We start from the raw sequence: 19560 nt of genomic DNA on the forward strand, positions 1-19560 counted from the left end.
GAAATAAGAACAGACCAGACAAGGAAGAAATCAAACAAAAAAACATAACAGAGCAAGGCCTTTGGTAAACTCCGTTTGGGTAGTCCCAGGCCCCGTTCCATACATAGTCGCTTTTTCGAATGCTGCATCTCTCAAACGAGAAATCGCAAAAACAAGACACAAGAAACCCAAGAGTAAAAATAAAAAAGTAAATAGGTAAGACAAGAATGATGGGATATTCACAGATCGTAAGAAAATGGGTTTTGAGAAAGATGATGCACGTATGCATAATAGAATGGTTGAGATGATGTGGATGACACCAGTAAAGTGGGAATGAGAAGAAGAAGTCATCAGTCATTAGGTTCTGAGGGATGGGATAGGTGATGGTGTGGGTAGTAGGGAGTGATTTATCCATGTGTCGTGACGGACTTCGCCTTGGGATGGTTGGTCCATGAGAGGAAGTCGAACTTGTCCTTGGCATTGTCGAGCATGGAAGGCATGGGCTCGGACTGGGACTGAAGACTGTTTGCGCTGCGGGAGGCCTCTCTAGGCTCAAGAACCAGAGAGCGGCGATAAAAGGTTTGTGTGGTGATTTCGCCGTTTGAGCGCACGCGCACGAACTCATTCTGCATCCAGGCCTGTAGCTCTGGAACTTCGGTTAGACGGTAGGGAATCTGGAACCGTTGGAGCTCGCTGATAATGCGAGCTGTCTTCATGTGCTTGTCGAAGTTGATGACGGTCATTTCACTGTCATGGGTGGAGAGGGTGCGGAGAGATTGGTTGCCGTGGTCAACAAAGGTGAGGTCGGTCAGGTAGGTACCGACGAATGGAAGACAAGGGGGCACGTGGTTCTGAAGGCGCTGACGGAGTACTGCGTAGTTGCGAGACACATCCACGATGCCGCAAAGCTGCTCGAGGACAGTCTTGGTCTTCTGCGATACGATGTCCCAGGTCTTCTTCAGTCGAGAGATCATAGACGAGTTCAATGAGCAGATGATCGCCATGAGGGAGTCGTAGTTGTTCAACTCTAGACATTTGTTCGCAATCTTGACCCAGTGCTTGATGGTAGCGGCACGCTTCTTGGGCTCCTCGAGGTATAGGATGGAGTCAGCAACGAGGTGGGCGAGATCAGTCGACAAAGTTGACATAGCGCGAACGTTCACAGCCAATGAGCCTGACTTCTGAGTCCATTCCGTGTTCAGGAGTTCCTCGGGAAGGATCGAGCAGAAAATGCGCGACTCCTTAATGGTGAGCTGGCGCGCGAGCTCAAGTGGGTCGAAGTCAAGAATGGTTATGGAGGCTTCGCCGTTCTTCCATTGCTTGAGCAAGTGGTGCTCCTTCTTGCCAAGGACGGGAGGGGGTAAGGGGGTATCGGGGTGAATGTATTGGGCAATGGAAGTGTTGGTCTTGCCCATGGAAGAGATCAGGCGAGGCACGAGAGGGCCACCAACGGAGGAAACCTTGCCGGCCAAATCAAGCAACCTCATACCAGCAGTGGGAAGGTCAGCCATGAGTCGTGTGCTTGCGAAGTCGACGATGAACTCCAGGGCCGTATTGTCGCGATCGTGGCGCCAGTGCGACTCGAGCCAGCCTTTGAAGATGTTGTATACACGGAGACGGACGGGTCCGGCGGCGTGGGGTGTCTCACCAATATAGTCGAAGCGTTCAGCGAGGGCCTCGGCAAACTCAAGAGGCGTGGCAAACAGACGGAAGGTGAGGTAAAAGGTTGAAACAAACATGGCATCGGGGGTAGATTGATGAGCAGTCAGCTTCTCAATAAGAGCACGCAAACTCCCGCCCATCACCGAACCTTCCTTGTAAATAAGTTCGTGTGCGAAAGTCTTCTCCAGGATGTTGGCCTCAGTCTCCTCATTTTCCTCGGCGAGGGTGGAGTAGCTCAGACTCTCCTTCAGCGAGTGAACCTTGAAGCTACCCTGAAAGCTACCCCCAATATCAGGCGAGGTAGCCCGAGTCGAGGTTTGGGAAACGCCACTCATCTCAGAATCACGTGCATGGCTATTATATGTGAAGCTGCTGCCATTGCTTGTAATTCCACGTCCGAATGATTCGCTCATATCAGACTTGAGATGACTTTCACGGTAGTTACTGTCAGTGGAGGAGAAGGAAGAGATGTTCTCGAGGTGGGTGGGGAGTATGGCAGAATTAGGTAAAGAAGAAATGGCGGTGATGTTGGCGGGGGAATTTGCAGGAAGAGACTGAAAGGATGAAGGTGTTGTAGCGTCGGTGAGAGCAGGTGTGCTAGGGATCTGAAGAGGAGGTGGGGGAAGACGTGACAACTCCTGTCGCTCTTCTTCTACGGGAGTCTCCGGTTCATCTTGTGAAGAGGCAACGCCAGACAAGTCCTGTCTTTCCTCTTCGAAGTGTTCAGGGTCAAGCTCAAGGTCACCAATTTGCTCAAGCACCAGGCGAGCCTTGGCCAAACAGTTTCCAGCTGCTCGTACACAGTCAGTCGCAGCACCCACAAGGCGTTTTCCTTCGTCTACCATGAAAAATAGATCATCTTCTGGCATTTGCGCGGGACGGAACACGTCGCGTGCAGCGTGGACAAGCTCAGATAGCTTCTCCCACATTAACTCTCGTGCCTGTTCGAGAAACGCGCTGCGATGTGTGTCATGCTCACATACTACCTCGACAACATTTAGCAATTGCTTGCATGCCTCGACAGCCTGCTGTGTAGTGACAACCAACTCCATCGAGGAGCGGGACTGCATATGGAACCCGAGGAATGAGCCAAGTACGCCGAGGAATGCATCATATGTTGTTCCCAAGCGTTCGGATGCCAGATTCTGGGCAACGATGGCAGTCGAAGGGCCGGAGACTGACATGCGGTGGGATACAGAAACCCGTTTGGTAGCGACGGAGGCCGGTCTAGGATCAACCATCTCAGTGCGCATCGATGATCGACTCATATCCATCCGGCTATGGTCCATTCGTGATTCCAGCATTCGCGACTCAGATCGATCAGGTCCCTCGTTCTCGCCCAAGTTGAAAGTTTCGGATGCAGGAGTCGGTGGCATGCTATACTGGCCTGAGCTTTCGCTGGGCCCATCCATCTCGGCGATAGTCCGACCCAGGCCTACCTCCTCGTTCCAGACGTCGAGGAATCGAACTCCTCTGGTAACAATCTTGAAAGCCTTGAGAAGCATCTCATCCAGAATGGCCTCAACCTCGTCTTCCGACGGAACCCCGTTTGCAATTTCCTGGAACTTCTTCGCAGTTTTCACCAGTGAAGACAGGTCAGATAGCAAAGCCTTTCGAATTCTGCGTAGTCCCTCGAATCGCCTTACCAGAGCGGATTCTCGAGTAAGACATTCTGATTTTTCCTGTGGAATTATAAGCCCTGTGGTTGTTTCTCGGTTCTAATTAATACATACTAGTAGAAACCGGACGCCAGCGATAGGGCCTCTCATCAAGTCCTGATTTCCAAAATCCTTCAGTGATGAACCGAAGTTTCCTCGAATGATATCCCAGAAATCAGTCAAGGCCTTTAACAAAGGACGCATGGGTAATTGGTCGTAAGCCTCGCAGTAATTCGTGGGTAACCAGCCGCGATTCCCAGAATCTAATAATGTACCATCGGCCCAGCCATTGGTGTGAACGGAGTGTACCAAAATGATATCTCCCTGGTCCAGCGGGAGTGTAACGGTCGAAGGAGAGACATTGCCGGCCGGGTGAAAAGGGTAGAAGGCGCGCAGATAGTTGTGAAAGACAGGCCTCGGGGCTTCCAATTGATCCATGTTTGTGTCCTGTGCGTTTTGTGGCGTTAACGGAGGGGTCATATCTGATGAGCCCCAGCCGGAGTAAGATCGACTCGGTATAGATGTAGCGTCGTTGCTCGACTCGGATAAATTCGAATTGGATTTCGAGATCTTTAATGGGGGGATATGTGGCTTCATTGATTCCATCTCTTGGGTATATCGTGACTGAGTAATTTCTTTCTCGCCGTTGAGGTCACTGACCGGGGGCGTTTATTCGATAAGTGCAATGGACATGGCTCAATGGATCCAAAAGAAAGTCAAGTATCGTAGGCGAAGTGGCGTTGGATAATCAAGGATGGAGGGGAGGAATCAGATCGCCAGAGGCTGGGGTTGATCCTACACAATCTAGGTCAATTGGGGGGCTCAAGGATAGTATGGAGTATAGCCCTGGAGGGATTGAATGATTGGAATGCGCCCAAGGAGGTTGAGGGCTAGGAATGCCAGGAGAGGGGAAGGATTTAGGAACTTTGAACTGGACATACAAACACAAGAAGCAATATTAACAAGTAATCGAAAACTATAAACAGATCCAAACAGACTTCCTTTCAAGGAGTCCGGATTATTCAAGGTCCCGGAGGGATGACGAGTCGCAACGAGGTTCCAATATCAAGGGATGAACAGCTTTCAATGGATAAATAATGCAAATGCCTATGAAGGGGAGAGTGGCAAGATGCTAAGGATCGCAGCAAGGACTGTACGCAAAGCTGGAAAAGAGGGATTCCCTATTAAGGTAACGCAAGGGCGGAAGGGATATAAGTGAAAGAATGCTAAGTATAGCTAAGTATCGCGATTGCTACCGGTAGCAACAGTACAAAAAGTGGAAAATGAAGAGAGCTTTGAATCAAAAGGAGAAGGGAAAAGAGGGAAATAAGAGGAATAATAGCTCTTTGGGAGTTTGAAAGGGCTAAAGGTTGAATCTTCTGGGACTCGATCGGGACGATCCACGCTCCACCTGGTATGAGCCCGTATGGCGATGTACCGTACGCATACCGAAGGCCGTATTTTAATTCCTGGGTTTTGTTTTTTATTTGTTTTTTATGTTTTTTTCATTATTTGGAATTGGATAATTATTCTTTTGGGATTATGTGCAGACAACATGTATTCAATAGTATCTACGGGGTATCTTTTGTAAGAAGATCAAAGATTGAGATCATTACAGTAATAGCAATAGAAGAAATACAACACAAAAAAAACCGGCCTTGGAGATAGCCCTTCTTCCCCAAGAGTTGGCCTATCTACTCACTTCATAACATGGTACCAAGTCAGGAGGTACCTTCAACCCTAATAACCCGCCTAAAAGGTACATATCTCACATGTATCAACTCACTATCCACCTTGCGTCTGCCGAGCTCTGTTCCAGACCTTCCACGATAAATTCTCCGTTTTAATTTGTTAGAATTTGTTAGAATCTGAGACCAATCACATTGCCCTAACCAAATAAATCCTGTGGGATTAGGTTCATGTCTTAAAATGCATTGACCGTGTTGTGTGCTAGAGCCTGCAGGGAGACTCGATCAATCATTAAAAGTGACGGATGGGGGTCTTTTGTTCGCCTGTCATCAATATCTCTCCGGGATGAGATCGACAACGCAGTGGCCCCCAATGTGACAGCAGCCAAAAGCCTTTTTTTATTCTGACCGTTATGGTTGATTTCCAGCGGATTGCAAATAGGGTCCATATCCCTCGGTAATCCGTACCTCACATAAAAATCCCAATATCCCTGCTCACCCCCTTGTCCAGACCTCAGTCTCTATTGACATTCAGACCAGTTTGTATGTACGTTGTACCGAGTACTCCGTACCATACTGCGATCCCCCTCCTTTTCTTTCCCCCTCCCGCGTGGGGCGATAATCGTAGGAACAGGTTCGTAATTGGCAAACAGGATCCACAAACGGTGGCTGTTGCGAGTTGCGAAAAAGTCGAGCAAACACTGTCGCAACGCTACCCGATGCTTGCATACGTTGTAGACATCCTCAATCCTTGCTAGATCGTAGCTATGGAGTACGTGGAGGGGGATCTCATGATGCGGACCCGCTCATGTCTAAGACCTCGAATAATAATAGATGCGAGGCGAGATACGGGAGTACCTTGCCGGTGAAAAAATTCGATGTACTTTTGACTTGCAATAGAATGTACGAAGTACCTCGACTTAAAATGAACTTCGGAATATTTTCTATAAACACTAGGTGGAATATACGAATATCTGGTCAACACGTTCTGAGGTCCTCATCGGAACAATTGAGCGAACCATCACAAAATTGAATAACCCACGGTCTAGGCTTGGAGAAAGGTACTTAGTATCGAACTCGTAATACACAACTATGACCATCATAGTATCCATAGGGCCATTCTCCCATTCCCCATCACAGTTGCGTCGCACGTCCTCCCGTAGTTCGACCAACCGATTCGCAGAACTACGTAAACTCGGTGATCCTGCAGTCGCCAGTCAACATTGAAATGTGCAAAGCGCATAATTATTTCTCCTCATGCATTGGTTGCCCGTCACATGTTCTGGGATATTTGCCTCCTTGGGAAAGAGCAAAATGTGATAGTTCCTATGAACTAATGTGCGACTAATGTATGTCAGCGAAGCTATCAACCGAGCCAACTAGAGCTCCTAAACGGCATTGGCAGCTTAACCAAAAAAAATAAAAATACTCCGAACGCCTCGCCCTCGTGGGAGTCCAACCAACGGCTATCATACTAGGGTAATGCAAGCCCCCTCTATATCCATCACATTAGGTGGGCAAGCAAAATGCGATCTGCGGGCCATACCTTCAATGGGTCGAATGTCCGTGCCGTACGTAGTAGTCGGGTTCAAAGCCATGGCAGTGGCAGAGGGGTGCTTGGACCAAGTCTCATTCTATCTCTAATGGAGATGATCTGCTTTTTACCGGTCGCGTATATAAATCGCGTCGAACCGATATTGAGGCTACTCAAATTTACACCCGGTTTGGTTATGGTCATGTTCGGAACTTTGTCTCTCTTAATCTCTTACTATCTCAGGAAAATACACTGTAAACAAAAACAAGTCGCACAATGCAACTCATAACGTGATACAATTGACGGGTCAGCCCGCGTGGTCTCAGAGAAACTGTTTGCTTGTCTCATGGCGCATCGATCTTACCTACGGTGTACGGAGTACTCCGTACAGCACAAATCAACTACCCCTGCATATGCATGTAGTCCATTAGCTTAACTTGCTAGCTCGCTATTCGTTTGTATTTTGAGATTTTTATCAGCTAGCTGTATAGCACGAGCACATCACGTTCCGGCAGACTCGTGCCCAAGTAGTGGGGCATGCACGGTCGTTCTCCCAAGGGACTTTGGACTATAGCCATTGTGCAGTTGAGCTGCAGGACCCGTCTAGTTGACAAGAGATCGTCGGGGGAAAGTGATATCGTCACATTTAGTTTGGTCTGTTTAATGTTCCCCGAGGTTGAGGAGCCCGACCGGCATCCAGATGCCCGTTTAGGAAGGAGTCTTGTTAATCCGGATCAGCAATGGGTTCGGTGATAGACACATGTGTCTCTGCGTGATGTCAGCGTATTTTTGCTGGAGGATTACCTCGGGTGATATCTCCACCGAAATGTATCTCTTTCGTGCGACATGATCTAGTTCTCGTACTGCTCTCGTATGGGAGATGACCGGCTTACTTGCGGCGGATCAGCAAGACACTAATCTTCGGATGCAATCTTACTCATGGTAGCCCCATAGGGCAATTGCTGAAAGAAACTATGCTAGAGATCTGAGAGGTCTTGAATATCCACGTTGGTATCCGAGAGTCAGTGGAACGTGCCAAATAGCGATGTATAATTATGCTATGCAGTCAGAGTAACAGACGAGGTTCCAGACGTAGCTATCGTCTAGGCAGAGCCTCTATTGGGTGCAGGTGGTATGGGGTAGCCTACTTGTTGAATATGTCTTGTCTCACCGATATATATCCACGGATAGGAATGGCCGCGTAGAAAGATTCTGTATTAGACCACAACCTAGTTGAGACCTTGAGATTCTCAAATATATATTACTTGGCAACATGAAAGACATCTATGTAATATATCCTCACCATCTTGTAGCACGAGCTCCAATAACCAACACGCGGAAGCGCATTCAGACAATCCGAAGGCTGTCGGCCCAAGTCTTCGAGACTATGTTGTGTCACCTCGTGGCCTTGGTTGTTGAGATGCGGTGAACGGTTGAGGCTGAAATAACACTGCAGTTTTATGCGGCAGGTACCTGCATTCGGCTGCAAGATCGCGCTCCAAACCTTACAACTTTGGTTATGATCTCAATAAAGTCGGTCTGTTATAGGGTCTCATGTGATTTGGGATGCAGAAATGGTTGCCTACTATATTTTTATTCGAAGTTGAGTTATACTTTCTCACCGAGTTTTCAAGGTTCTATTGATGAGAGAATGCTGTTCTTCCATGGCCTTTTACCCCACGATTGCGATTGTGTAACCACGCTGTGTCACAATCTATTAGATATGACCTTTACTAGGATATTCAGTTCAATTTCCGAAATAGACCATATTCGACCATCATATCTCGGTGTATCGTGCGTGATTCGTATGATGTGAATTGTCAACTACATCTACACCCTCTTCATCTATATATTGGGTCTAGGCTTTTGCTCAAAATAATGCTAGTCAAATAATCAACTTGAAATAACACGCCATAAACTCTCATTGAACATATGCATATAAACAACCCGATCACTGAATTTTAAACATTGAATTTAACGCAGCTCATCCATGGATGCGAGCGGAAAGACGAAACCTTGATGCCTGGCAACAGGGGTAACATGGCCCATGCATCTATACCTAAATTTATTATAGGATCTACTTCGTTTTGACAAGCAGTTCAAATTAAAAAAATAAAGAACATACATACAGTGTACTCTATATGTATAATGCAAGTTCATCAATACAAGCACGGTGGGTTAAGAGCAGGGATAATCCATTCGAACGGAGTATGCTCGTACTCCGCAAATTCTTTACAATTGTATGGAAATTGCAAGCAGCGCAAAAAGCAGATAGATAATCCTAGACATCTAGACCATCTAAAATGGTAGAATTGATAGACTAGTTACAGGGATCTAGTGAGCGGTAAAAAGTACCCCGAGAATAAGTACATAATACCGGACCTTGTATAGTAATTTGCTAGATCGTAACGGTCAACAATACATACAGCGTAAGTTTCACATCGCCGATTCAATACGAGACCCCACTTAGACTGGCGCATGAAAGAGAACGGCCCAGGAATAGTCGCAGATGGGGCGATATGAAGGCAATCAACAAAGAAAGATAGAAGCTACGCACACATCTCCACTCATGACACTTATGACACTCCACAGTTCATTTCGCCTTAAGGAGAAACCCACACGAAAACAAAATCCTCCAAGCCTAAGTTAACCGGAAAGGCCTCCGTGCGATGTCTAGAAAGCCACTAGAAGGCGATGCCGGACGCGCACGGCTGGCGGATTGGCTAGCACGTTTCCGCGCCACGGTCTAGACGGTACCTGTCTCCGGAATTAGGGGCTAGTCTGCGCCTCTATTTTCGGTATTGGACATCCCCGACGCCACTATAATAGATTGTATATGACAGCTTATGTTACCGTGTACCTGTCAAGCAGTCGGATGCATCGAATGAGACGCACTGGGATGGAAGCGATGTCCTAGATGAGAATCGACCGGTTGGGCCGCCACGCGCGATATGGTTCTTTGTTATTTCTTTGTCCGGGATCTGAGATGTTAGATTGGGACGGGCGATAATCGCGTCCAGAGAGCCCACATTTCAACCAGGTAGATAGAGCATTGCCCAAAATTGGATCACAGCTTTTTTTCCCTTTCACTTTTTGGCCTAGTTATGGGGGCGTGTGCTCGCGGGAGAGCTTCCGGTTCCAGGGACAATGACTCGGATTTGCCTTGGTGGAGGCTCGCAGTCAGGGGCTTGGGGATTTACAATGCGTCTTCTCGTGGAGCTTGATACACCATGTGCTCATAAATCCACTTTGTGAAGTCCATTAACTGTCAGTATTAATTAATTTCAAACCCTAAGCTAAGTACAGCTACTCTATCTCGTTCTGCTTTAAAATCAATAGTCCAACGTCCCCTCAAATTTGAATAGGGGGGCGGCTGTGCAGTTCCAAAGTTTCCTTAGAGTTCGAGGCCAGAACCTACATACCTTGTATTCCATACCGGGAAACTGATTTGAGGTCACCGTAGCTTCGGGGATGCAACTCAAAGCGTCATTGAGATCCCGGCTGTTCGAGTTCTTTGTTTGACGTCTCACGTGATTGAATTGCAATGCGGGACTAACAGCAATCCCTGTCAATGCCCCTGAATCGGCTTGGCCGTTGCGCAATGAGCAGGGGTTTGAGAGTGCGTGGGGAGGCTAGAAAACTAGCAGGGCCTATCAAAAAGATGCCCATGGCAAAACGATTAACGAAGGATCTTGCTGACTCAAAGTGCTCCACAAGAAGGCTATTTTCTTGGCTTTGGACGGAGGAACGTGCCAGGCACTGCGTGCTCCGTACGGCCTATATATTGTATAATGATCGCCCACCACGATGATGGACATGTCGTTCTCATAGGAGTACAGACGGTACTCCGTAGACTATTGATAACTTTGTGTCGCGTCAGGCCGTTGTATCAATAGTTTCGCTGGTCCTTATATTGTAAAGTGCTGACCTTGGACCGCACTCCCCACACCCGGGCCATTTTTTTGGGACGGGATGAAAGGGGCAATATGATAGGCGCTGGACTAACTGTATCATCTTCTGTACAGTATAGTGCGGGACGGCACGGTTAGAGGGGGATCGCCCTCGCATCCGCGCTGGCGACGTGATAGAGGGGAGAATTCAATACGATGTACTCCGTATGTTGTCTAGAGTAGAGTGGACTATACGCCGTAGTCAGAACCTAGAATAGATTATTGATCCTGCAATCCTATTATTGAGACTGCAGATGCCGAGGGAACAAAAACAAACAAACATGTGACTGGGACGCGCCCGTGTCACGTGGATACCAGCACGCCTTGACAACACTTCATTACAACTTATATCTTTGGCTTCAGTTAATCTACAACATATGGAGCATATTGAGAGAGTCTCATTTTCACCCGAGGTGAAACAACCTCCACATTGCCAGTTTCAAGCGCGATCGCATCAACTCGACTGTTTCCAGAATTCTGTTCCGTAACCTTCTACATAGCACAAGACTCATCTTGTGCAATTTATGAACAATTATCCCGTCACCGCGTCATATGTGGAAATAAGGACTTGAGGCTTAAGCCGAACTAAATGATTTATGGCTTCAACGGCAAACTCTTCTCATTCACTTTTTCTCCCAAACTCATACACAACATTGTTTGTTGTTGGTTGTTCCAGCAACGATCCGCTTAGCCGAAAACGGGCACTTTATGTCTGAAGTCAACAATTATTTGCTCTAGTGGACTAGGTCGGCAAACAATGGTCTAATCCAAAGCCACATATACACGAGGAGAAGGCTCACGGCGGAGCTTTTGCTTTTTGCTCTTACGACGACATGCCTATTATTTCACTCCACTATCACTCTATCACTGCTGATCTTTGCTTGGCTGAATTATGTGACAGAACAGAGGCGGGAACAAGGACGGTTTCTGTGCGAAATGGACAAAGAGCGTGCATTCGAACTCTACATTTTCCGAGATTGTCATGACAGCGTACGGAGTACTCTCTTGTTCATAGCTTGAGGGTCTTACCCGCAACCCATTTTTCAATGCCTCTCCCCACCTAGGCCGGAATTCTACAAAAGGAGATTTCTGGACCGATCAGCAATGCTTCCTGGGAAATACAGTAATACCTGTGCTTGTGTGCCTGAGATGTGATGAGAATCCTAGCCTATCCTATGCCAACCAAACTTTTATCGGGAAATGCGGGGAGGCACTTTTCTTTTCTTTTTTTTCTCAAACAAGAAAGTGCTTATCACAGTTCCTGCAGAAAACCAGCTCGTGCGCAGATCCCAAGTTCTTCATCGGGCGAGTTTCCACTCGCGTGCAGCATCGCAATGTCCCACCGATTTTCATGGTCCCCCAGGGGAAATTGGGGTAAGCTACTCCGTACTCCTATAAATGAGAGAGTTTAAGTATGGCTGGAGGTTCCATGTTGTCGGTATCAGCTTGCAATAATTAGGCAACGATCGGCCATGCGAGAAATGCAAATGGTCCTTCTTCCAAGGTTGGCCCATGACGCTGGGTCGACCCCGTCATTTCCCCTCGAGCATTCGGGTCTGTATCTTTTCGCTCGGTGGAGATAATCATGGATTTACAATCTTGGGGACTTTTCGTTCCGCTTTCTATTTTGGAGTTACTTTTCGAATACTACCCGATCGGGAAGGTGGGATATGTGTCAAAATCTCGGTCCTCCGGATAATTTATCCAGTACATCCATAGACGCATCTCCACACGCCAGCTCGTGGTCCTGGGTCTTGATGCAATCTCATCACAGTTTGGATATTGGCAGAATTTAGAAAGTAGCCCGTATGTTGTACATTTCTCATACTGGCGGCTAACCCGGAGAGCTGGAATACGAGTTCATATTACTAGTCTGAATCGACCACCTCGGAAATATATCTATGCTTTTGTTTCCCTTTTGGGCTTGTGGATATATCTCAATCACGTACATATGTGACAGTACGTCACTAAGAAATAAGAAGTAATTGTTGATGATGATGATTGGACTACTGTCATGAAGTTTTCGAAATAGCTTCATGTGAGCAAAGCGACATAGCTTGAAACACAAAGAACCATAACTAGTTACAGGGGTAAAGGGAGGTATGACAAATTGGATGTAAACAAGCAATGCCTACATCAGATCTTCTAACTCAATGATCTTCTAATTGCTACAACTTAATCTTGAAGAGGATCTTTTGTAGAAATTTTGAGAATGACAATCTATATTCTATATGGTTATGGTCTATGATCTATATGCAATCTATATGCTAGCTAATAACATGTATGCTGGAAATGACAAATATGCTCGATGACTAGAGGATCGAGATTCGCAGGTGCAGGGCTCCATGAATGAAGGGCTGGGTAGTGAATGTATAGCAAAATTTGGATAAATAGTCCTTTAAGGAACGGAAGAAGTGAAGAAGGAAATAATGAGAAAATGGGAGGAAAGATCGGGAAAGAGGAAAGCTCAAGTAATGAGGATCCCGAGGAGATGATGGCCTTTTGAGAGAAAGGATGAACAGACGCTCAACCTACTCGGCCTTCTTGGAAGCCTTGGTTCTCAACTTCATGAGACCGAACACCAAAGCGTATCCACTGAAGGCGAAGATCCAGGCGATACCAATGTTTCTCCATCCAGTGGTGTAGTTCTTGATGTGGAGAGTGTTAAGGAACTCGCTTCCAGATTTGTATTGGCAGACCTTGCAGGCGGAGGTAGCATCGGGGTTGAGCAAGTTGATACCCTTACCAGTGCCAGCCATGTAATCCGACAGGTAATCCGCGCAGGTGCCGTTGGGTGGGTCGAAGAAAGCGTACTCATCTTCATTGCAGACGACCTTGGCACCCCAGATACCGAAGGTCAACATGCCGTTGACGACGTAGTTGAAAGGGTTGAGGTAGTACATCCAGAAACGCCAGAACACGTTGAGCTCGTCGTATGGAACCAAGACACCACAGAAGATGACGAGGGTACTGATGATCAGAGGGTTCACAAGCGCAGCGAAGGTTGCGTTGGGCGAATAGGCGGCGATGAATTGACCAATACCGGTGTAAATGAGCTCGTAGACCATCATCATGAAGAAGGTGGCACCAGATCGGTTAGAGTCATGGGGAAGTCTCCAAACGGGGTAGTACCAGCAGGCAAAGTAGAGAACGGCACAGATGCAGAGGTATGGGAACTCGGAGACAATCAATCCGGTGACGAAGGCAACCCAGGAGTACATCTTGGACTTCTTCTCGCGAGTATCGTAAATATCACGACGCTGGATGAAAAGAGGTTGAAGCTGGTTGATGACACCGGGGGCGACGAAGACGAAGTTCCAGATGGAGAACATCTTCAGATTCAGAGCGATGATACTTGGGCCAGGACGCCAGAAGGAGAAACCATTGAGAGCGGCGGAGATGATGTGAAGCTCGAACTTGTTGTTGATGTAGTCGGTGTTTCGGAAAAGCGCGACATTCATCCGCTGAGTGACGATCTTGATCTGGTCCCAAAGAGGCATAGAGAAATCGTAACCATCATCGACTGTTCCGGGGGCTTGGAAGCAGCGTCCTCAATCATTCTGTCCAGTTCCGTGATCATCTTGCTTTGCTCAGGGGAGTCGAGCCAGATCTGATGCCAGTCCTTGTCCTTGACAGCCTCGATACCACCAGTAACAACGTCAATCATGAATTCAGCTGGGTTGGACTCGGTAGGACAGGCGGCGCCGTATTGGCCAAAATATCTCTTAATGCTGCTCGCATTTTCACCGATGTCTCCAAAGTAGACGGTCTTTCCACCCCTTGCGAGGAGAAGGAGAGTATCGAACTGAGCGAAAAGCTGCGCGGAAGGCTGGTGAATTGTAACCTAGAACATGACTTGTTAGCAATATGATCTTGTCGTTGAATGGAGGAGATTGAAGACTTACCAAAACAGCTTGACCAACATCGGCCAATTTGCGAAGGAAACGAACGGTGTTAAAGGCAGATTGTCCATCCAGACCGGAGGTAGGCTCGTCCAAGAAGATCAGAATACTAGGCTTGGAGACCAGTTCGACACCAATTGTAACACGCTTTCTTTGTTCGACACTGAGACCGTTTCCAGTGGTACCAATAAGAGTATCTGCCAGGTCATGGAGCTCGAGAAGGTCGATGATAGTGTTAACGTACTTGATCTTTTCTTCCCGAGGGGTATCGCGAGACTGGCGAAGGAGGGCAGAGAATTCAAGTGCTTCTCTCACAGTTGCAAATGGCTCGTGAACATCGAGTTGTTCGCAGTATCCAGCCATTCTTTGGAAAGAGACCGGGAGCTCACGGCCATCGACCATGATAGAACCGTTGATAGTACCGTCTGTCTTACGTTGAGCAAGCACATCAAGCAGTGTCGTTTTGCCTGCACCAGAAGATCCCATGAGAGCGCCGAGCATGCCGGGCTTGACCCATCCGTTAATGTTATCCAACAGCACGCGATCGCCAGTGGGGGTTGAGACAGTGTATGTGAGGTTTCTCCAGGTAAAGATAGAGGTGTTCCGGGTAAGATTCTCCTCCTCAGCCTCGGCGGGGGCATCGGGGGTTTCGCGGTTGTGGGCCTTCTCGTTGCGTTGCGCCTCTTCATCGCAGATGGCAGCATTGTGCGCCTTGAGTTTCTCGCGGGGAATGAGAAGAGAAGCACCACCATTACCAGCTGCTTTCCAGTAGGATGTGAAAATAACAGTCAGGACAGCGAAGAATCCCCACCAGGCCCAGACGACACCGAAGTTTCGCCACAGTTGAGTGTGTTTGTAGTGAAGGTATCCAAGATACTGATCGCCGGTCACAAAGTTCGCGCCTGGCAACGCACCACCAACACCCGCACAAGCTTGGTTATCAGCTCCGACGTCTTCGTAACCAGGGCCACTTGGGATCAGGTTGCGACCAACACAGGGGAATGTGCGGTCGTGGAACTCGTTCGCCAGGCCAGCTTGGAAAGCATAGGCAAAAGGATTCGTGTAGTACACTTCGAGGAACCAGTTCTTCATCTTAGGCTTGGGAATCATGTAACCAGCGTACATGACAATAGCCTTGACTGCAGTTCCTGAGATCTTTGACGCGGCTTCGAAGGTACTGAAAGCGGATCCAATAAATCTGAAGACAGCCGTAATACACTGATAAGGTCATAGTTAGTCTTAGTTCAAAGGAATCGAATAAAACGATGACTCACCAGAGTTGTCGAGAACAGAATAATCCAGAAGGTGAAGAAAGCAGCAGCAGTGTGTTTCAGGCCAGACATCCAATAGATGACGACCGAGAAGATAGTGCACTGGAACAACAGAACCGGGAAATCCGCCATGATTTGAGCCAAGGAAAATGCAGCCGGGTGGTACATAGCAAAGGCCTTGTGTTTGAGCAAAACCGGACGACCCTTGAAAGATTCAGTCACCTCAGACATGGCAACGATACAGTTGTACAACAGCGAGAAGAAGACAGCACCACCTTTGGTGAAGAGACCCAAGGAGTTATCGGGCGAGTCATAGAAACAAGAACCAGCGATCAAGGCCATGATACATGAACAAACTTGTTTGATGATGAATGTTGACAAATCACCCCACAGAATCTGGTACTGTCGCCTGGTGCATGCAATGAGCTGAGCCCAGAAACTGATAGTCAGACTACTACCCTTGGGCAGGTGGTTGGACCTTTCCCACGCAACAGACTCCTTGAATGCCTCTGTGCGCTCGCGGCAGATTTCAGAGTCGGGATAGTCGTATGTTGCAATCTCACGGGTGTAGATGCTGGACTTTTTGTACTCAGCCATAATGGCATCGGCAGTTCTGGGGAATGTGCGTTCGCATTCGGGTCGGACTCTCCGCTCTGTCGGGACTGTCAAACCAGTGAGGAAGTCACCTATCGTTGTGTTAGTTGGTGTCGGGGTTTTGACAGATGCAGGAAACACCTACCGACGTTTGCTCCCTCGGTGTGGATGAAGCCAAGCTTTTCCATGAAAGGCCTGGCTTCAGTTGCAGGACCATAGTAGATCTGGAGTCCCTCGTCAAGGACAAGGACCTTGTCGAAGAGATCGTAGATTCCATTTCCTGCTTGGTAGAGGGTCACAATGGTGGTAAGGCCGAGAACATCAGTCATAGCACGAAGGGCCTTTGCCCACTCCAATGCAGTACTGGCATCCAGACCACGGGTACTGTTATCCCAGGAGTAGATAGAACCCCTGGTCGCGAGACACTCGATGATAGAAACACGCTTCCGCTCACCACCGGAGACACCACGGACGAACTCATTTCCAACCTTAGTGCCGGCGGTGTGAGAGATTCCCATAGACTCTAGAAGGAATGCTTTCGTCTCGGCTGTGTACTGATCGACACTGACTCCTTCGGGAAGATGGAAAGGAACCTTAAGTCTGGCCGCAAAGTCCATAGTCTGACCGACTGTCAAGCGGGGGTAGAACAGCTCTTCTTCCGAGTTCATGATAATCTGGCCATGATAGGAGGAAGCTTCCTTGGGAGTCATGCTTCCGAAACGCACGTCACCCGTGATGGAGTGGAAACCTTCGCGTTGATTCGTGAGCAACTTGAGCAGCGTGGTACATCCTGAACCCGGACGGCCGAGCACAAGAAGCATTTCTCCGGGCTTGACGCATCCATGACTCTCTGACACAATCGACTTGAGCGGGGGCTTTCGGCGCCAATCTTTGATCAATTGAGGAACGTTGAATTGCGAGATCATGTTTTCGTTGACGGCGGCTTCGGCGGCAAGAACATCGACGGTTAGGTTCTGCCATGTAACACCCAGCTCGCGCTTCTTGAAGCCGGCTGCTTCATCCCGTTCTGCGTTTCGGATCACATGGGATGTCATGTGCCAATCCGCCGCCTTCTTCTTGGGGGGTGGAGAGTCATCCTCATTGTCGACGTTCAGAGTCTCGGTACTCTTTGATTCGTGAAGGTTGGGCTGGGGTCCGTGGAGGGTCTCCACGCTGGTGAAATCGTGAGTGTTGAGCTTGTGGACGGGCGTATGGTTCTTCTCGTCTTCGTCATTGTGATATCCGCTGTGCAGCGACGCATCATCGGGATGCTGCTCCATGATGGGAGACTTTGAAAGAGTGGAGATTGGTCAGGGAACAAAAAATTATTATAAGAGCAGAAGTAATTAAATTGGGAGGACTAGCATATTTATCTTAGAATCTTCTGCAAAGGGGGCGAGTTATTATATGTGCCGACTCCAGACCGAGGGAATAGGAGATCGGAAGGGCGATATTGAGCAGTGGCCTGCGATTGGCTGAGACGATTTGTTACCATTATTTCGTTCAGTATTGCTGCTAATGTGAAAGATGTTGTTTTACTCCTATGAATAGATCCAAAGTAACCTGGAAAGCGCGGCACAAAGGCCGAGTTCCATAATGGAACCCACTTTTGGGCAAATCTTGGGTCCAGTGAACTAGTTGTATTCCAGGTTTAACCAATAATGACTCAACAGATAAGCATTGGAAGCCGGAAAGGTCCGATTCCTCCGACTTCTATGGAGTACCTGTTTGGATCCATGAGGCTTTTAGGGCTTCTAGGGCTACTATTTGATTGATGCAGATCACAGTACAAAGTATGGTGCATGTTTTGGCGATTGTTCCCACTTCTCGTTTCATGGTGGATCACTACCAGCTGAAATTGCCGGCCAATACTTTGTATGAGTGGCTTCGAAACTTCTACGCGATGTTCGTCATCCGTGGCGATTGAACGAGCTATAAGCGGATATATGTTTATATGTCTTCCGGATAAAAATTAAAGTTCTAGATTGAGGCGCCTTGGCAAAACCAAAGTTCCCCCTAAAATGAACTGCTAAAGCCAGTTATGCCTAGTATGAAATAATCAACAATGCCGAGACGCGGAAAGCGTGACGATTCCGCAGGGTGATACGTCCCGATAACCGGGTTCCCTGGCGATCCCGATCTACCCGGGTCTTATCTAATCGGATTCTAGCCCGGTCCGTCATCCCAATCAGGCAATATGCGCCCTTGTTCCCAAAGAGGCAATTTGCGACTGCCTGTCTAGATCCATTTTGCGGGTCTGCGCAACATCTTGCGTGTTGAATAAAGAGTCCAACGGTTCTGACATTTCGTTCAGTTATTAGCACTGGCCGCGTCTATGTAACCCCCCCACCTCTAGACCAAACTCTAACGAATCAATTGATACGCAGTGAAATGATTTTTAATTCCAGGGGTTCGTAAGTCCAGGCCCCCCACACATCATGTATAAATGTAGTTGTTTTATATACGAATTTACACCGCAAAAAGCGTTCCAATAGTGCTCTGCTTCTTGCCTATAGCATGTTTGCCTATAGCAGTCTCTTGTATCCCCACCAAAGTTCCAAATGAGTAATTTCCACTCTGGGAAATAGCAGGACTCGCCGCTACTCTCGGAGACCGACATTTTGAAAGGTGATCCGTGCTTGAACAAGTGGAGATTGATCGGCAAGTCACTTCCATTGGCCGGAACTGGCTCGGCTCCGTTATGACGACTTTTGTATGGGAAGAATGGTGAATTAACGAGGCCGGTGGTAAGGGGGGGGGGATTTGTTCTTGCTAGGCAGATTAATTGACGCATCGGTATTAAACCGGGTATCCTTATATATTCTTCCGGGAATATCACGTCATGCATGCCTTGGGGCTGCTGGGGGTCTCAACCACATCAAAGACATGATCCTGAATGCCATTCAATATACAATATATTCCCAAAGACTGTGAGCTTGGACACGACAGCGCTTCCAGTGTAGAAGTCCTTCTTCCCCGTACGGAGTACTCCGTACAAAGATGAGCACTAAAGATCAGATTATTCAATGAGCAGCGGGGTCGGACGACGGGGCTACCTTGAGAGCTAGTCTCACATTGTACGGAGTACCGGAGCCATACGGAGCACTGGATCAACAGGATGCTCTTGGCTCGGGTGGGTTGTGGCAGGTGGGGTGGAAGAATTATCGAAAGTCAGACTCAGATGTATTCACTTGGGCCCATACTTATTTACATATAAATATCCTCAAGACGACAGCAACGAATGTTCACAATCTGTTCATTCAGCTTCCCTATGGTCAGAAGGAACTAACTTCTAGTAGCGATGTGTATTCAAGGGCTGGAT

At 47.9% G+C, this 19560-nt stretch overlaps 2 protein-coding genes across 2 annotated transcripts; both read right to left on the reverse strand.

Annotated features, from left to right (window-relative positions):
- Positions 1–386: 386 nt before the first annotated feature.
- On the reverse strand, positions 387–3905 carry N7518_007468 (guanine nucleotide exchange factor; the record flags this gene model as incomplete). The annotated part of the gene is made up of 2 exons (XM_057188395.1): positions 387–3323; positions 3375–3905. The coding sequence occupies 2 exons, from the start codon at positions 3903–3905 to the stop codon at positions 387–389; spliced, it is 3468 nt and encodes a 1155-aa protein (XP_057040098.1).
- Positions 3906–13002: 9097 nt separating this feature from the next.
- Positions 13003–17518, reverse strand: N7518_007469 (uncharacterized protein; the record flags this gene model as incomplete). Its single annotated transcript, XM_057188396.1, has 5 exons — positions 13003–13953; positions 13986–14315; positions 14377–15591; positions 15648–16330; positions 16384–17518. The coding sequence occupies 5 exons, from the start codon at positions 17516–17518 to the stop codon at positions 13003–13005; spliced, it is 4314 nt and encodes a 1437-aa protein (XP_057040099.1).
- Positions 17519–19560: the final 2042 nt, after the last annotated feature.

This window comes from Penicillium psychrosexuale (assembly GCF_028828465.1).
Source record: "Penicillium psychrosexuale strain IBT 29551 chromosome Unknown utg000004l, whole genome shotgun sequence".
NCBI lineage: Eukaryota > Fungi > Ascomycota > Eurotiomycetes > Eurotiales > Aspergillaceae > Penicillium > Penicillium psychrosexuale.